This window comes from Argentina silus, assembly GCF_951799395.1.
Source record: "Argentina silus genome assembly, chromosome: 13".
In the NCBI taxonomy this organism is placed as follows: Eukaryota; Metazoa; Chordata; class Actinopteri; order Argentiniformes; family Argentinidae; genus Argentina; species Argentina silus.
In genome coordinates this window covers 15,245,309-15,259,786 of record NC_139667.1, presented here as the reverse complement: position 1 = coordinate 15,259,786, position 14,478 = coordinate 15,245,309, and the positions used below count along the sequence as shown (strand labels likewise).

At 42.7% G+C, this 14,478-nt stretch overlaps 4 protein-coding genes across 4 annotated transcripts; all 4 read right to left on the bottom strand.

Annotated features, from left to right (window-relative positions):
- Positions 1–429: 429 nt before the first annotated feature.
- On the bottom strand, positions 430–1,576 carry LOC310814006 (ovarian cancer G-protein coupled receptor 1-like). The gene has a single exon (XM_083683217.1). The coding sequence runs from the start codon at positions 1,559–1,561 to the stop codon at positions 659–661; it is 903 nt and encodes a 300-aa protein (XP_083539343.1). The 5' UTR covers positions 1,562–1,576; the 3' UTR covers positions 430–658.
- A 3,402-nt stretch (positions 1,577–4,978) lies between these two features.
- bdkrb1 (bradykinin receptor B1) lies at positions 4,979–6,031 on the bottom strand (the record flags this gene model as incomplete). Its single annotated transcript, XM_083684104.1, has 1 exon — positions 4,979–6,031. One exon carries the CDS (start codon positions 6,029–6,031, stop codon positions 4,979–4,981), a length of 1,053 nt encoding a protein of 350 aa, XP_083540230.1.
- A 2,626-nt stretch (positions 6,032–8,657) lies between these two features.
- On the bottom strand, positions 8,658–9,719 carry LOC310814609 (B2 bradykinin receptor-like; the record flags this gene model as incomplete). The annotated part of the gene is made up of 1 exon (XM_083684103.1): positions 8,658–9,719. One exon carries the CDS (start codon positions 9,717–9,719, stop codon positions 8,658–8,660), a length of 1,062 nt encoding a protein of 353 aa, XP_083540229.1.
- Positions 9,720–12,082: 2,363 nt separating this feature from the next.
- On the bottom strand, positions 12,083–13,114 carry bdkrb2 (bradykinin receptor B2; the record flags this gene model as incomplete). Its single annotated transcript, XM_083684102.1, has 1 exon — positions 12,083–13,114. The coding sequence occupies one exon, from the start codon at positions 13,112–13,114 to the stop codon at positions 12,083–12,085; it is 1,032 nt and encodes a 343-aa protein (XP_083540228.1).
- Positions 13,115–14,478: the final 1,364 nt, after the last annotated feature.

Sequence of the window (14,478 nt, the reverse complement as noted above, 5' to 3'; positions counted from 1 at the left end):
TCAAACACAACAGGACAAAGGACAGAAGTGGAGATCTAATTACCACTTTTTATGAGTACTGGTTGTCCTTTATGAGTACTGGTTGTCCTGCTTGACATCACCCTCTCACTACAACATTTGGCTAAATCTCATGTCGATGTATTGTTTGTCTTGTGATATAGGAATATTATGAATGCTTTATCTTTTGTTCATTATGATAGAGTGTAATAATGAACTTGACTTAACCTGATAAAACTCCTGAAAAAACCCCAATTCTTATCTACAAAATACACATTGGAACATCCTCTACAATTTCAATATAAAAGTCAGACAATAGTTACACTAACCATGTGTAAAGAGCAAGATGCCATATCTTTTGACGTAATTTTAACATATACTATGGAGGCATTGTACGTTTATTGAGATATGGGCCATGACTTCTGTATTTATTTGATGATTTGAAGAAAAAACATAGTAACAAACCAAGTTTGCATATGGTCGGTTGGATATTCAAGTATTCATTATCACTTACAGTACAGTAATTATTTAGTAAAAACTAAAATTATTTTAAACTTTTTTGCTTGCATTATCAAGAGTTATGTTAGAATGTACAAATCCAGATCTGAATAAATACCATTACAACAATACAGTACTGTACAGAACATCCATTCCATAAGTCTTATGTGATTGAAGAAACATTTTGGCGTTTTTTGGTATGAGAGATCCTACTGATCGCTCTCATGCATCCTTCCAGAACTTTAGACATCTCAGTCTTGGCACTCTGACTGATGAGACAGTAGATGATGGGGTCCAACACACAGTTGAGGGTGGTGGTGGCGACCAGCACCATATAGGGGTCCCTGAGCACCATGGCCGTGTCACAGTCCCCCGGCTCCAACAGGGCTCTGAGGAGCATGACCATCTGAAAGGGGAGGAAGGCAGCCAGGTAGGTGAGGAGGAGGAGCAGGAGCAGGAGGCTGATCTTCCTGCGCTCTGCTGTCTGCATGGAGGGGCTGCTGCGGAGCGACCACAGGATCTGCTGGGAGCAGAAGGTCATGATCAGCAGGGGGACCAGGAATCCCAGCACCACCCTGGTCAGGGCTGCGTTGCTGTCTGCCTCAGTCATCGGCATCCTCTCCACACACAGACGCCTGGATGAGAAGGTCTTTAGCACCCCCGTGTGGGCGAGGAGACTGATGTGGACACCGATCTCCACACACCACACCACTGTGCTGACAACCACCGCAGTACGCACCTCCCGGACCCAGTTGAAGTGGAGTGGATAGACCACTGCTAGGTAGCGGTCCACAGAGATGCAGCAGAGGAGACCTGAGCCCAGGTAGAAACTGTTGTACATGATTACCGCCACAATGCTGCACAGTGTGTCCCCCACAGGCCGCTGTAGGGCCAGCTCGATCCACACAGGCAGAGAGACAGTGTAGAGGAGGTCTGAGAGGGACAGGTTGACTAAATATACTGCCAAGTTGTTGCCACGATTCATCAACACCCAGGCCACGTACAAAGACAAGCAGTTTGCTGGGAAGCCGACAATGAAGAAGAGAGAGTAGGCTGCTGGATACATGTACTGGTCCACTAAGTCTTCTCTGAAACAGGTTGTTGATGTGTTAGGGTTGGTCTGGTTGAGAGGTGCTGGTGTGTCCATTGTTGCTCTTGATCGGTTTGAGGATGGCTCTGAATGCTGGTCAGATATTTGTAAGGTGTGATGGAAAGGCCACTGCAATGCAAATTCCACTCATGCAAATGTATTTTCTGTGTATCAGCTGTGTGGTTATGGCTCCTTATATTCAATTATTACTTGTGGTATCAGATTTACATGGATTCCCTGGAGGTTATGACATTGTATTACTTAAATAATATAAAAATAAATAAAACAAACGTGAACAACAACTGACAACAAACAAAGAAAAATAAAATAGGGTGTCACATTTGGTGTCTTACCATGTTTATATCTTAAATGACTTTTGACATCACATGTTTTTTCCTCTGAGTTACAGAGGTGAACCAGACAAACAGCCCTGCTACACAGCCCTACATCCACTCCCTGTTCTCTCTCCTCTGTCAACATTTGATCAGCTAAATTGTAACACGGACCTTTTTTCAACGGATACACAGCAGGAGAGAAACAGATGGGCCTTGTAGTTTAACATGGGTGCTTTTCTAAAAAGAGCAGAGATATGTTTCTGACATGTGACGTCAAAAGGCTTTAAAGATATGAACATGGTAGTACATCAAATGTGACAGCCTATTTTTCTTTGTTTGTTGTGAGTTCTTCTTCATGTTTTGGTCCAAAACAGCTATGGTAATCCCTCTTCTTGCTACAAAGCTTTGATATCAGTGAGGGAGCCACATTTCTGTTATTGGACATACAGTTAGTAAACCATGAAGCAGGATACTGCCATGACATCATTTCCTTCTTGTTTATGCTATTAGCCTCTTCGATACTTGGAGCACAGACAGAAACACATTTCAATAAACATATGGCAGACAAAAAACATTCTGGGCTTACAGACTATAAACAATGTTAAACTGGACCAACCGGTGATAGTAGGTCCAAGCAGGCTAATCAGCTCTAATGATCCAGGTTATCAGGTTTAGATGATGGGATGTGAGGAACTGGATGTCCACTGAGAACATGCTCAGAGCTAAATTAATGATATATTACTGTGAGCTGAGGATGACTGTCAGGAACACAGCTGTTAGAGGGCCATGATTTAAACAAGAAGATCTGTGAAATTGCTAGCATATCCTTCAACATACGGTAGGGACCAAGACAGCATATACAAATGCATACCTTGCATACCATTCTCCCTAGTTAATCAAATATAATGTTGTTTTTTAAAAGCTCTGTAATCTGAATAAAAAGGCAGGACACATGCATGGGTGTAGAGGCATTAACAACACATCCTAGGACATCCTGGTGCCTAACCATGTGAGTAGGTGTCAGGTAGTATCAACAATAGTCAAGAGAGACACATTGATGTGACGGATAAGGTCATATTTTAACATTGTGTGATCTTTGCTGTGTGTCATTGAATTTGTTTAGGTGACCTATCTGGCGCCATCCAGGAACATATTTGCATCTCCTGCCCTCATGCCCTTGTTTGTGTAATGAATGGCTTTGTATGTGTTACACAGAGACGTTCGGGTGGAACCAATGACGGCACAGAGAGCAGAGAATACGGTTAAGGCGTCTTTAATAATAATAATAGGGAAAAGGGAAGGGGGAAGAGTGGATAATCCAGAGAGAGTAGTCCAAGGTCGGTCCAAGGTTCGGCAGGCGGGCGGGTAGTCAGACAGGCAGGGGTCGGGCAGGCAGACGGGTAATCAGACAGGAAAGGGCTAGGTCCGTGGAAGGGTCAAGGCAGAATCCAAGGGGGGGGGTTGGGGACTGCAGGAGGAGACACAGGAGACGAGGGGTGAGGCAACGACGAGGAGACGAAAACACTGAAGGGCTGAAGCGTAGCGATGAGAATACTCTAGGGTTACCGTGGGTTACCGTATGGTCACAGTACGTTCTGGCACTGGAGTGGAGTTCAGGCTGGGTCTATGTAGGGTGCTGATTGCGGATGGGTCGCAGGTGTGCTGATTGGGGATCGGGTCCAGGTGCGCTATCGACTGGGAGGAAGACGCTCCAGTGATGACCGCCGCGGCCTTGAGGTGGTGCCAGAGGGCAGGGGGAGGGGGAATCGTAACAGTATGACTCCATTGAGTGTCTTAATTAGTCTTCTTTTCCTCTATGAAAGGACACTTTGTCGACTTAATGATTTATTCATTTATTTACATATGTATTAAATACATGCATCATAGTTCATAAAGTCAAAAGGACACAATTCTTTCCCCGAAAATGCAGTCAAAAAACTCTCTCTACCCTTTATGGCGTTAAAGCCAAGATCTCTTGCGATAAATGTGGTTGGAATTTAGTAGCTTCTGGACTTGGTCCTGGACTTTCTCATGCTCCATGGATGTGACTATGGAGCTTAGCATCCAGCTTAGCAAGTTTATAGAAGTACATCTGAGGCTCAAAGAAATACATCATCAAAGAAGTACATCATCCACCAACTGACAAGACATTAGCTCCTCTGCTTTGCATGTCTCCCCTGACCAACACGTACCCTTAGTGTGATTAACAACTAACAATACATAGTACACCATGTGGGTGGTCATTCACTCTTATACAAACATGGGCCACCAGACCCAGTGGTGAGGAAAGCGCACAGCCAAGCTCTTCTCACTCTCACTATACATGCCACTACTAATACTGGCATGTATAGCTATGACAACTTAACTACTTGTTGTCATGGAGAATATACTATATCTGTCAAGTAAGAATGCCAAACACTGTTTTATTCCCAATGTAATACAGTAAAGGGGAATTTTACACAGACACTTACATTAGATACCTTGCTGTCTCTTTTTATAGAATCTGTCAAATAGATGATGTTAAAACAGAGGTACAGCAAACGTGGGTGGTGCTGGCAGAAATGTCCTAAAACATTTAGGCCCTTACTGACAGGGGTTTGCCATTTAAAGGTCACAAAAGAAGATGTTGGGGGGGCAAAGAGCAAACATATTCTATCAGCACATTATCTTTGCAGTTGAGATCTACAATCTCTAACTTAACGGAGACAGGGCTGGTAAAGTACATTTTGCATTAAAAGTCTCACAGGTGACATTGTGGGGACACAATCCATGTGTCAGAGAAGACTACCATTATCTTCCTTTGAGTGAGTCATGTCTGCGCTTGCAAACTTATCTCATACAGAATCTTAAACCAGACACACAATGTGATTGTTGTTCTAGACTGCACACATTTATCTGGCAAAGCCTTGTTTTCTTTTACACTGAACAAATGCCTTTTAGTGTGCAATAAGTGTATGACATTGAACTCAATCTGTCTTGACAATATCCTCTCTTCCTCGTCTTTATGTTCTGTGCATTAATAGAGATACAGTATTAAAGTAATTGTAAGAAACCATGTCTATATCACAACAGGTTTGAGTACTTCAGTCCTGTTGACGTAGGTTGATATAACAGAGCGCTGATACGTTGTCACATCAGAACTCCTACGACGATGCTTGGTTCTCCTGCTGATCTCACGCACTTTCCTCCTGAAGTACTGGCCAGAGAACACGTACAGTATAGGGTTCAGGCTACTGTTCAGGAACGCCAAATAGGTGGAGAACTGGTTCCCAATATTCAGGAAGTGTCCCCACACCTTTTCATCTAAAAGCTTGGCATCACACAGTGTATCAAGGAAGGTGAAGAGTTGAAAGGGACCCCAGCACACAAGGAACAGTACCGTCACAGCGTACACCAGGACAGTGGACTTCCTGTCTTTAACATCCTGTGTATAAACATTCTCCCTCCTCTGATTCAAGCTCCTGATTATGCTACAGCTACAGAACACTATAATCAAAACAGGTAGTACAAAACCCACGACATTCAGCAGAACCTGATTGGCCAGCTTCCAAGAGTCGTCAGGATACTCCAGTATACAAGCCATTGTCTGTTCAACAAACTTCACCTTCCTGTGAACCATGCTCGGCACGCCCATCAGCAGCCCGAACAGCCACAGCGCGAAGCAGATGGCCTTGGCATAACGCGTCCTCCTTAGCCACCTAGCTCTCATGGTCCTCACCAGCGCAAGGTAGCGATCAACACTGATCATCGCTAGCAGGTACATACTGGTATAGAAGTTGAGGTTGATGAAGAGGCTCACTGTCTTACACAGGAAGTCTCCAAAAGACCAGTTGTAGTTGTTGAGGATGTTCATGGCCCAGAAGGGGAGACAGGAGAGGAGAAGCAGGTCCGCCAGGGCCAGGTTTCCTAGGTAGATCTCAGGTATGGTCCAGCGCCCCCTGTGAAGCAGGAAGACCAGCAGGACGAAGGCGTTTCCCAGCAGCCCTATCACACAGAGGGTGAAGATGTAAGGAGGCACGATGGTTTGGACCAGAAGCCACTCTGTGGAGTTTGAAACGAGTGTGGCAGGGAGCGAAGCATCGGTGGCGTTGTGGGACCAGAGTGTTGCCATGGATACCAGTACATTTGGCTCCATGGTCTTTGTAGGAGGAAAATGAAAAATCAAAGTGAGACCTCAATAACATATCATATTCATTTGGAAACAATGATATTGGTCTAAATGTGATGATACTGTAACTATATATCTATGCATCGAAAGAGAAGCCTACGTAAAAAACTAAATTGCAATCAAATCTCAGTGGCAAACTTTTGTATTGTGACCAGACACATAAAGCAATGCTACGGGGTCCAAACCCACTAGCTGTGGTTGCTGAAGCATACCGTATGTATCGTATTGTAAGCATACTACACACATGTTTACCACTAGTGGTATGCTGCTGGCCACAAGAGAGGGATCCCAACATGACGTTTTGATTCAAGGAGCAATAAAAGTTATTGATCACCCTTTTTGAAATGTGAGATGTGATTTGGTTACCCATTAGATGTACACCAAATGGCGCTCGCATCTCAATCTATTGTGTGCAACTGAGTATGATTTTCTAATAAAGATGGTTCATGAAATGAGAATGCTATTGTCCTGTCAAGCTGATTTCGAACTTTCTCAATCTTCGTGTTCTGTAAGTGTTAATTTCTACCTAACAACCTTTCGATTTATTTAGAAGCCAAGTAGCAGTACACATCGAACATTGAACATTGGGTGAAAATGTTAAATATGTAATTAAGTCCCTTACCTTGAGCCTAGCACGGGTAAATGTCCTTTTGTGCAGATGGGAAAAAACGGCACACTATCCTGCCGTGGTGTTAGTTTCTATGCATCTGAGGTAGTCGAAGGGAGGATCTACTACAGAGTTATGTTTACAGCAGTACATTCTTGCATATCCTTGAACACGGCGTGTGTCAGTTTGTTTATGAATGAGTCACAATCAGCTCCTTCTAAGTATGTTCAAAAATGCATAAGTGTTCTGTTTTCATTGGAAAACTGCTTCCAAAATATGATAATATACTGTATATATGTTATATTATCTATATATAACAGATGATGGATAAGATTCAGTTATATATAGATAGTTAGATAGTTATATATCAGAGTTAACACTTGTTGTGCATCTCTGTATATGAGTATGCAACAGTACGCCCTCTGCTATAAATAATTTTTTTCTATACAGTCTTTATGGCTGGCTTTACGGCAGTAATCACAGGGTCGGCAGTAATCACAGGGTCACTGCTGATTCTCGGCTGTTCCCCTTCATTTCCTACATTAGAAACAAAGATATATATATTTTTTTTTACATTGTCTATTTATGACTTGTCATGTACTGTATGATTTATGGATCATATTAAGTCTAAGGAGTCACATTCTTTACTGACAGGGCTGAGGTCTTTAGACCCTTGACATGTGTCTGTCTAATATCACATGGCTGTTCTTCAACATAGACCTAAACATTCAATGTACAGAGCAGAGACACAGAGACAGGACTCTACATGGCTCATTAAATCCCTCTGATCCGTCTCTCTTTTGTGATGAAGTAATGACAGGCATTCAGAAAACTAAAGGTTTATGGTTATTTTTTGGGTTAGGGTTAGTTGTTATGATAACAACTGGATGGAGTGGACCTTTTTGTCATTACTCAAAGTGTATATTCCACTTAATAACCAAGTAATAACATAACCAACATTGTGTTGGTACAGTGTTACTATTAGTGCTGGGAGTAGTTTCACTACATGTAGTGACATTTCTTTTATTGTTTTCAGTAGTTAATAACTTTTTTTTGGCATGTGTAGTGAGCTACTGTCACTCGATTTTTCAATAGGAATCTAACTATAATTTCAGGCCTTGAACTTACGAAAACATTTGGAGACAAACATAGCAAGCTTTCATAGACAGCTCTATAGGAGACTGGAAGCTAGATTGTTGAGCGTGATCAAATATTTCATTTAATATTCGAGACATTTGTGCTAGTACAAGTATTGCGGCTAATGTGACCAGTAGATAGTATACACTGTATGTATTTGAATTTCAGTAACAAATGAATAATAATAACTAAATCATTTCGGAAATGATAGAAACTTTATTCATCATTGCAAACATAATTAGTGCAAAGTATTTAGTTGGTGATGGTGGTGTCAATCCACACCTGGCCAATAACCCCTTTTGGTCCCTGATTTTGGTCAACATTTTGGAAAAACAATCAAATCTCTCTTGACACCATATAGCAAACACATAACTAGTGTAGCAGTCATTGTTACTTTATCATAAGTGCACAGTATTGGTGAGAAAAACATTCAATTGTCATCGAGAAGATTATTAGAAGATTATTAGAAGATTATTAGAAGATTATTAGAAGATTATTAGAAGAGAACCTAAATGAGAAGTAGTTATTTCATTCGCAATATCATAGAGTATGAATTTTGAATGGCTACAATGGAACTTATTTATGATGTCAAATGTATAAAACAACCATCTTGTACAGATTGTTAACTTGATGAAAACTATTCTACAGTATTTCTGAGAAATATAGAACATGATTAACAAAAGCTAAATTATTGGCACAATTATTGGTGTAAATACAAAACAGACATTCACAGGTAAAGTTACATTCACAAAGCAGTGGTGCTATAGCAAAAGTTTGTGTTTAAGAATTACAGATCCATGGATGGGTGTGTGGCATTACAGTAGATCATACCTTTGTGCAGTTCGTGTCTTTAGTGGTTGAGTTGAGATTGACAGTATTGTAGGACCACCTTGTAGGACAACACAGCATCTGTCTGAATACCACTCTGGCCCTCTGCCTAAAGTGCTTCCCAACAACCACATACAAGAAAGGATTCAGGGAACTGTTACTGTAGCCCAGGTAGGTAGACAGCTGAGTGCTAATATCTAACACGTGTGTCCAGCCGCAACCAGAGATGACCTCATAATAATACAGGGTATCCAGGAGGATGACGATCTGGTAAGGCAACCAGCAGAGAATAAAAACCAGCAGGACGATGAGTACCAGGTGAGCTGCCTTCCTCTCGGCCCCCGCCTCGGTGCTCCTCCTCCTCCGCGCCTGGTTGTCCTGATCCTGGAGGACTCTGATGATGTGGAAGCAGCAGAAGGACACCACAGGAACAGGGACCAGGAAGCCCACCATGTTGACCGTCAGGTTGTGGCGCAGCCTCCAGCCTTCATGGGGATAGGCCATGTAGCAGGCCTCCACCCCCAGGTGGGGGAAGAACTGGACAGAGCGGAAGAGAAGCGCAGGGAAGCTGAGCAGGGCGCCCAGGATCCATATCCCGAGACACAGCCCCCTGGCCCAGGACGCCCCCCTGTGCCTGCCATGGGATAGAGGCCTGGAGAGCACCAAGTACCTGTCCACACTTACCAGCGTGAGGAACAGCACGCTGCAGTAGTAATTCATGGCAATGACTATGTTAACCAGCTGACACATGGGCTCCCCGAATGGCCAGTGGAACTCGTTGACGACAGTGGCGATCCAAAATGGCAAACAGGCCACCATTAGGAGGTCGGCGGCGGCCAGATTTCCCAGGTAGATGTCGGCGACCGTCCTGTGCCTCTTCTGGAGACAGAAGACACACAGGACGAAGGCGTTGCCAATCACACCCAGTATACAGATGACTGCCATGTAGGCAGGCTGCATGGAGTAAACCCACTCCCAGGCTTCTGTGTGGTTGCACTCGCGCTCCCCTACCACAGACACACTCTCCATGAGCGGCTTCTCTGAAGAGTTGGAGGTCATTTGGAGAGCTTTTCTGAGAGAGAATGTGCAGGTGTCAGTGTTGAGCACAATGTTATATATAGTAAAACATAAAAAACCTACTAATTACTGTGCGTCAACGGGGGTCGGAAATGGGTAGTGCTACTATACCTTTGTTACTGGATGTTCAAAGTTCAAAGTAAAGGTAGTAATGGATTTAATGGACTGAGTGGGAAGAAAGGAAGGACTAATGTTCTTATCAGTGAGAGTACACAGACTGAGCGTGCTGTTGCCATCGAAGCACACCTCTTCAGCTCTCTATGTAAACCACCACCAGCCTACCATGGTATACGATAATCTAATGGAGTCTTTCCAACAGATGGCCCATGTCTGTTATCTTGATGACATGGAACACAACACACAGTGGGCTCTGTGGTCTCTATATCTCCCTCCTACTGCACTGTAACGCAGCCCAGCCTAATTCACTGGAATGCAAAAAGAGTGTTCATGATACCAAGAAAGCGGGTGAAAAATCATAAGCTATTTTATACAGCTTAATCAAATCAAGCATTTTGATTGGTTGAGAAGCATTCCAGCTCTTCAGATATCCATGATATCAGCACGGCTACCTCAACACTTTAACTTGAAAAATGTCTACATACCCCGTAAACACACTTCAGGATATTGTAGCTTTTTTAAAACATGTTTTGCAATAATTAAAATGTTGCTAGACCAGACCAATGGAAAGATTCTGGCAATAATGGTTGAATGATGGTCATGAATCATCATTCATGGTTGTTTTTGTTATCCTTATGCTGCTACACTCAAAAACTTAACTGACTGGTTATGAGCCAGCCAGGTAGAGATTTGTATACTGGGTTGCCATGCCAATCCTATTAGACCATGCGTTCAAGACCTATCAACCAACCTGCATCCCTAATTTCAGTGATATTTAATGCGTTCCAGAACTATCACGAACCTGTGTACCTAACTACGGTAATAGTTTTATGAACTGCTTTTATAGTCGGAGGGGATAAACCAATACAACATGTCATGAAACACTAGCACCACTGCTTGTAGAGGGAGATATTATAATAAGCTGTGACTAGCCTCTCTAGACTTGTATTTGTATTTTCTTTTTATGCAGTAACAATTTCTTTCCCCTCGTCAAGGTTCTGCACCCCGACAATGGTAAAGTGGTTACATTCATAACATTTGATTTCCTGTTTGGCATGGAGAGCTGTGCTATTAGGCACAACTGGAGGTTGACCTTGACCACAGTCAGCTCTGAGAGCATGTCTGGCCAATAAAACTGGGGTTGGAAAAACATATAATAATAGAGCGTAATTCTCTCAGCCACACAAACTTGGGACACAACTTGTGTCACCAGTCACCACTGGAAACTCTGTGACACGTTCTCAAATGTAGCGGTCCAGACATTTAGTCAGAAACACACTGGAAAACACTTAACAAGAGGTTGTCTGTGCCCTCTGTGTCTAGTCTAAATGTGTGTCTCACAGTGAAATGCATGTTAAGATGTAACTCCACAGACATGGTAATTAATTTGTTTATTTTGTACTTAAATAATACATTCTATAACAAAAGGTGTACTGTATGCTTGTTCTATGTACATGTATGTTCCACAAATACTGACTCATGTCTATTGATTAACAAAAAAAAAAATTACAATAAAATTATAAAAATTAAAAAATTACAGTAAATTAAAGTAAATTCTATTTACAGAGCTAATTTCACAAAAAACCACATAGAATATAATGTACAGTATGTATTTATATGTATTGCACAGAATGCGAGGCAATAGCACTTCTTGATGAGACATGTGGCTGTCTTTACAGCCGGTGCAAAGCGGATGCAAGTCCAAACGCAGGCATATTGGCAATTTGTGTCGGGAGAAACAGGTAAAATTCCACTATGCTGGAACGCTATCTTGCCTTCGCTCAGGTGGAGTAGCGGTAATAGAGGCGTGTTCATGACAATGAGCAGGTCAAGTGCCATCAGATGTGCTGAATTCTGGCCTTGAAAATGGCACTAATATTTTAGACACAGCCCCTAGTGCCAGTGCCACCTCTAGCGTCTGCGTTTGCGCTAAGACTGTTAGGGCCCATGGACTGTATTGTACAGATATATTCTAAAATTCAAGCATTGCTTTAACGCTACATTCAAGCACATTGATACTATCAAGTTAACACTATACTTAGGGATTACTAGCCGTCAATAGAACTGAGTGCAGTGTCATGTCTTAGAGGTAAAACTTACATCTTGGTCACTTGTCCACTCCCCCATAAGAGCCCAATGGTTACACCAATCCTATGCTTTTAAGTTCATGTGGGGGAGTGGGCAAGTGTACACTTCTGGGAAAAAGGGTGGAGAATTGGGTCTCCAACTCATGCCAGCGTCTTGAGCGTCGAGGACAGCTGCGTCCGTGTGGACCCGGTGGCCAAATTCTGCCTCTTAGTCAGCTGCCTGAACAACTCCCTGGCCTTCTTCCTGAAGTTCTTTCCTACAATCACATAGAGGATGGGGTTGAGCACGCTGTTGAAGAAGGCCAGGTAGGTGAAAACCTGGTTGCAGATCTCCAGGGCGGCGCTGAAGTGGCAGCCCCCCAGGACCTGCGCTCTCAACAGGACATCCAGGGTTGTGACCACGTGGAAAGGGACCCAGCAGAAGAGGAAGGACAGCAGCACCACCAGCACCAGAAAAGTGGCCTTCCTCTCAGTGCTCTCCACGTTGAGCCTCTCCATGGCCTGGTTCTTCAGCGCCTGGATGATCTTGATGGTGCAGAAGGAGATGATGCACACAGGGATGACAAAGCCTAAGATGATAAGCATCAATTCAAAGAATACCTCCATCTGGTGGTTGGGAAAGTTCAGGTAGCAGGCGGTTACTTCGTACTCTGGGAAGTACTTAAGGGCTCTGAAGAGGAAGGTAGGGGTGCTGAGGAGCAGGCCGAACATCCACACCAGCAGGCAACCCAGCTTAGCAGAGAAAGACCTGCGCATTCTACCGTGGGACATAGTATGCACTAGTGCTATGTAGCGGTCGATGCTAATCAGAACCAGGAAGTAGATGCTACTGTAGGTGTTCACCTGGATGCCAACGTTGACCAGGCGACACAGGAAGGAGCCAAAGGGCCAGTCAAAGTCATTGGCCACGTTAACGGCCCAGAAGGGAAGGCAGGAGACCAGGAGCAGGTCAGCGGCCGCCAGGTTGCCCAGGTAGATCTCAGCCACAGTGCAGGTCTTCTTGTGGAGGCAGAAGACCAGCAGGACGAATACGTTTCCCAGGATCCCTAGCACGCTGATGGCCATGATGTAGGCTGGCTGCATGGTCTGGAGCCACTCCCAGGCGTCGGAGTAAGGGCAGTGGCTGTCATTGGTGTGGTTGCTCCCAGTGATGTTTGTGAAGTTGAAGTCCATTTGGAAGCTGTGGAGAAAATATGATAGGTAGATGTTACTGTCTTTGTTTTATGGGAGGACATGGTAGATAACAGCAGTATAAGTGTTCACTGTCATAGACATTTATAATAATCAAACCTAAAGTGTGGATTTGTCCTTGTCGATACACTCCTTTTAGGGTAAGGAACCAAATATGTGATTTTGTCTATACCTTTAAGTTGCACCTATACTGTACCTGTGTAGTGATTACAATGATTAATAACATTGTACCATGTTGTTACATAGTTAATTATTACTTAGATAGTGTTTGGAGTTGAGCAGTTTGTGTTATATTACACAAATGGAATAAGGAATAGTCCTCACAAACAAAATGCTCAAATGGTAAATACTAATTACAAAATAATTACCAATGTACCACGTTACAGAATGTAAACACAATGTTGTTACTAGAGTAATAAGAGAGTTAATATACAGTCATAGGGGAAACTTAATATAAAATATACTCTAGTCTCAATGGTAATTTCTCAGGCATACTTCAACACTTTTCTCCCATAGTACCGTAGTCACATGTTTGCAAGATTGTTTTATCACACTATCCATTACATTAGGTATTCCGAAGTTTAAGTGGCCTGTAACATGCATGTGGTTTACCTCAACATAACATTTGGAATTTCACATCATTTACAGTAGCTCAGTACTGAGTCAGACACACTGGGTCTGCGTATCATTGTGCTGTTTTAGGGCATTAGAGTACACATAAGTAACTGGCTAAGTGTTTTATCTTCATATATCTTTCAATCAATGACAGGGAAGCTACTGTATTGCATCCTCTCAGGTAAGGTTTAATTAATATTAATGACATTGACAGTCTAGCTGAGTTCTGGGCTTTTAGTCATTAGGGAGCCATTACATTGTTGATAATTCCCTCGATGGACGCAGCTTCGGTCACTGTTTTGCATGTACTAGTGGCATCATCAGCTGCAGTGATTCAAATTTGACAAAAATGACTTCTTTATGTAGATATACTGTACATAGGAGCAATTTATAATCAAATCCTACATTGTGAGGCAAGAGTTGCAATTTATACATTCTCTAAAAAAGATTTTTTTAGAAGTCTATCCTCTCCACTTCAAACAGCTACCACCATAAATGCCTGCATATTTTTCAAAGCTTGAGGACCAAAATGTTTACACCGCAAGTTTACCTAAGTTGAGTCTCAAATGAGAGAAGAGGCAACAACTGCATCACCAAGGTTACTCCAAATATAATCAGACCCCAACTTTTTCATGACAACATTTTTCTCAGATATTCACAGATTCACAGATTTCTCAATGTTTCATCATTTACTTACAAGTGAGTTCCTGAAACATACTAATTCATGTTTG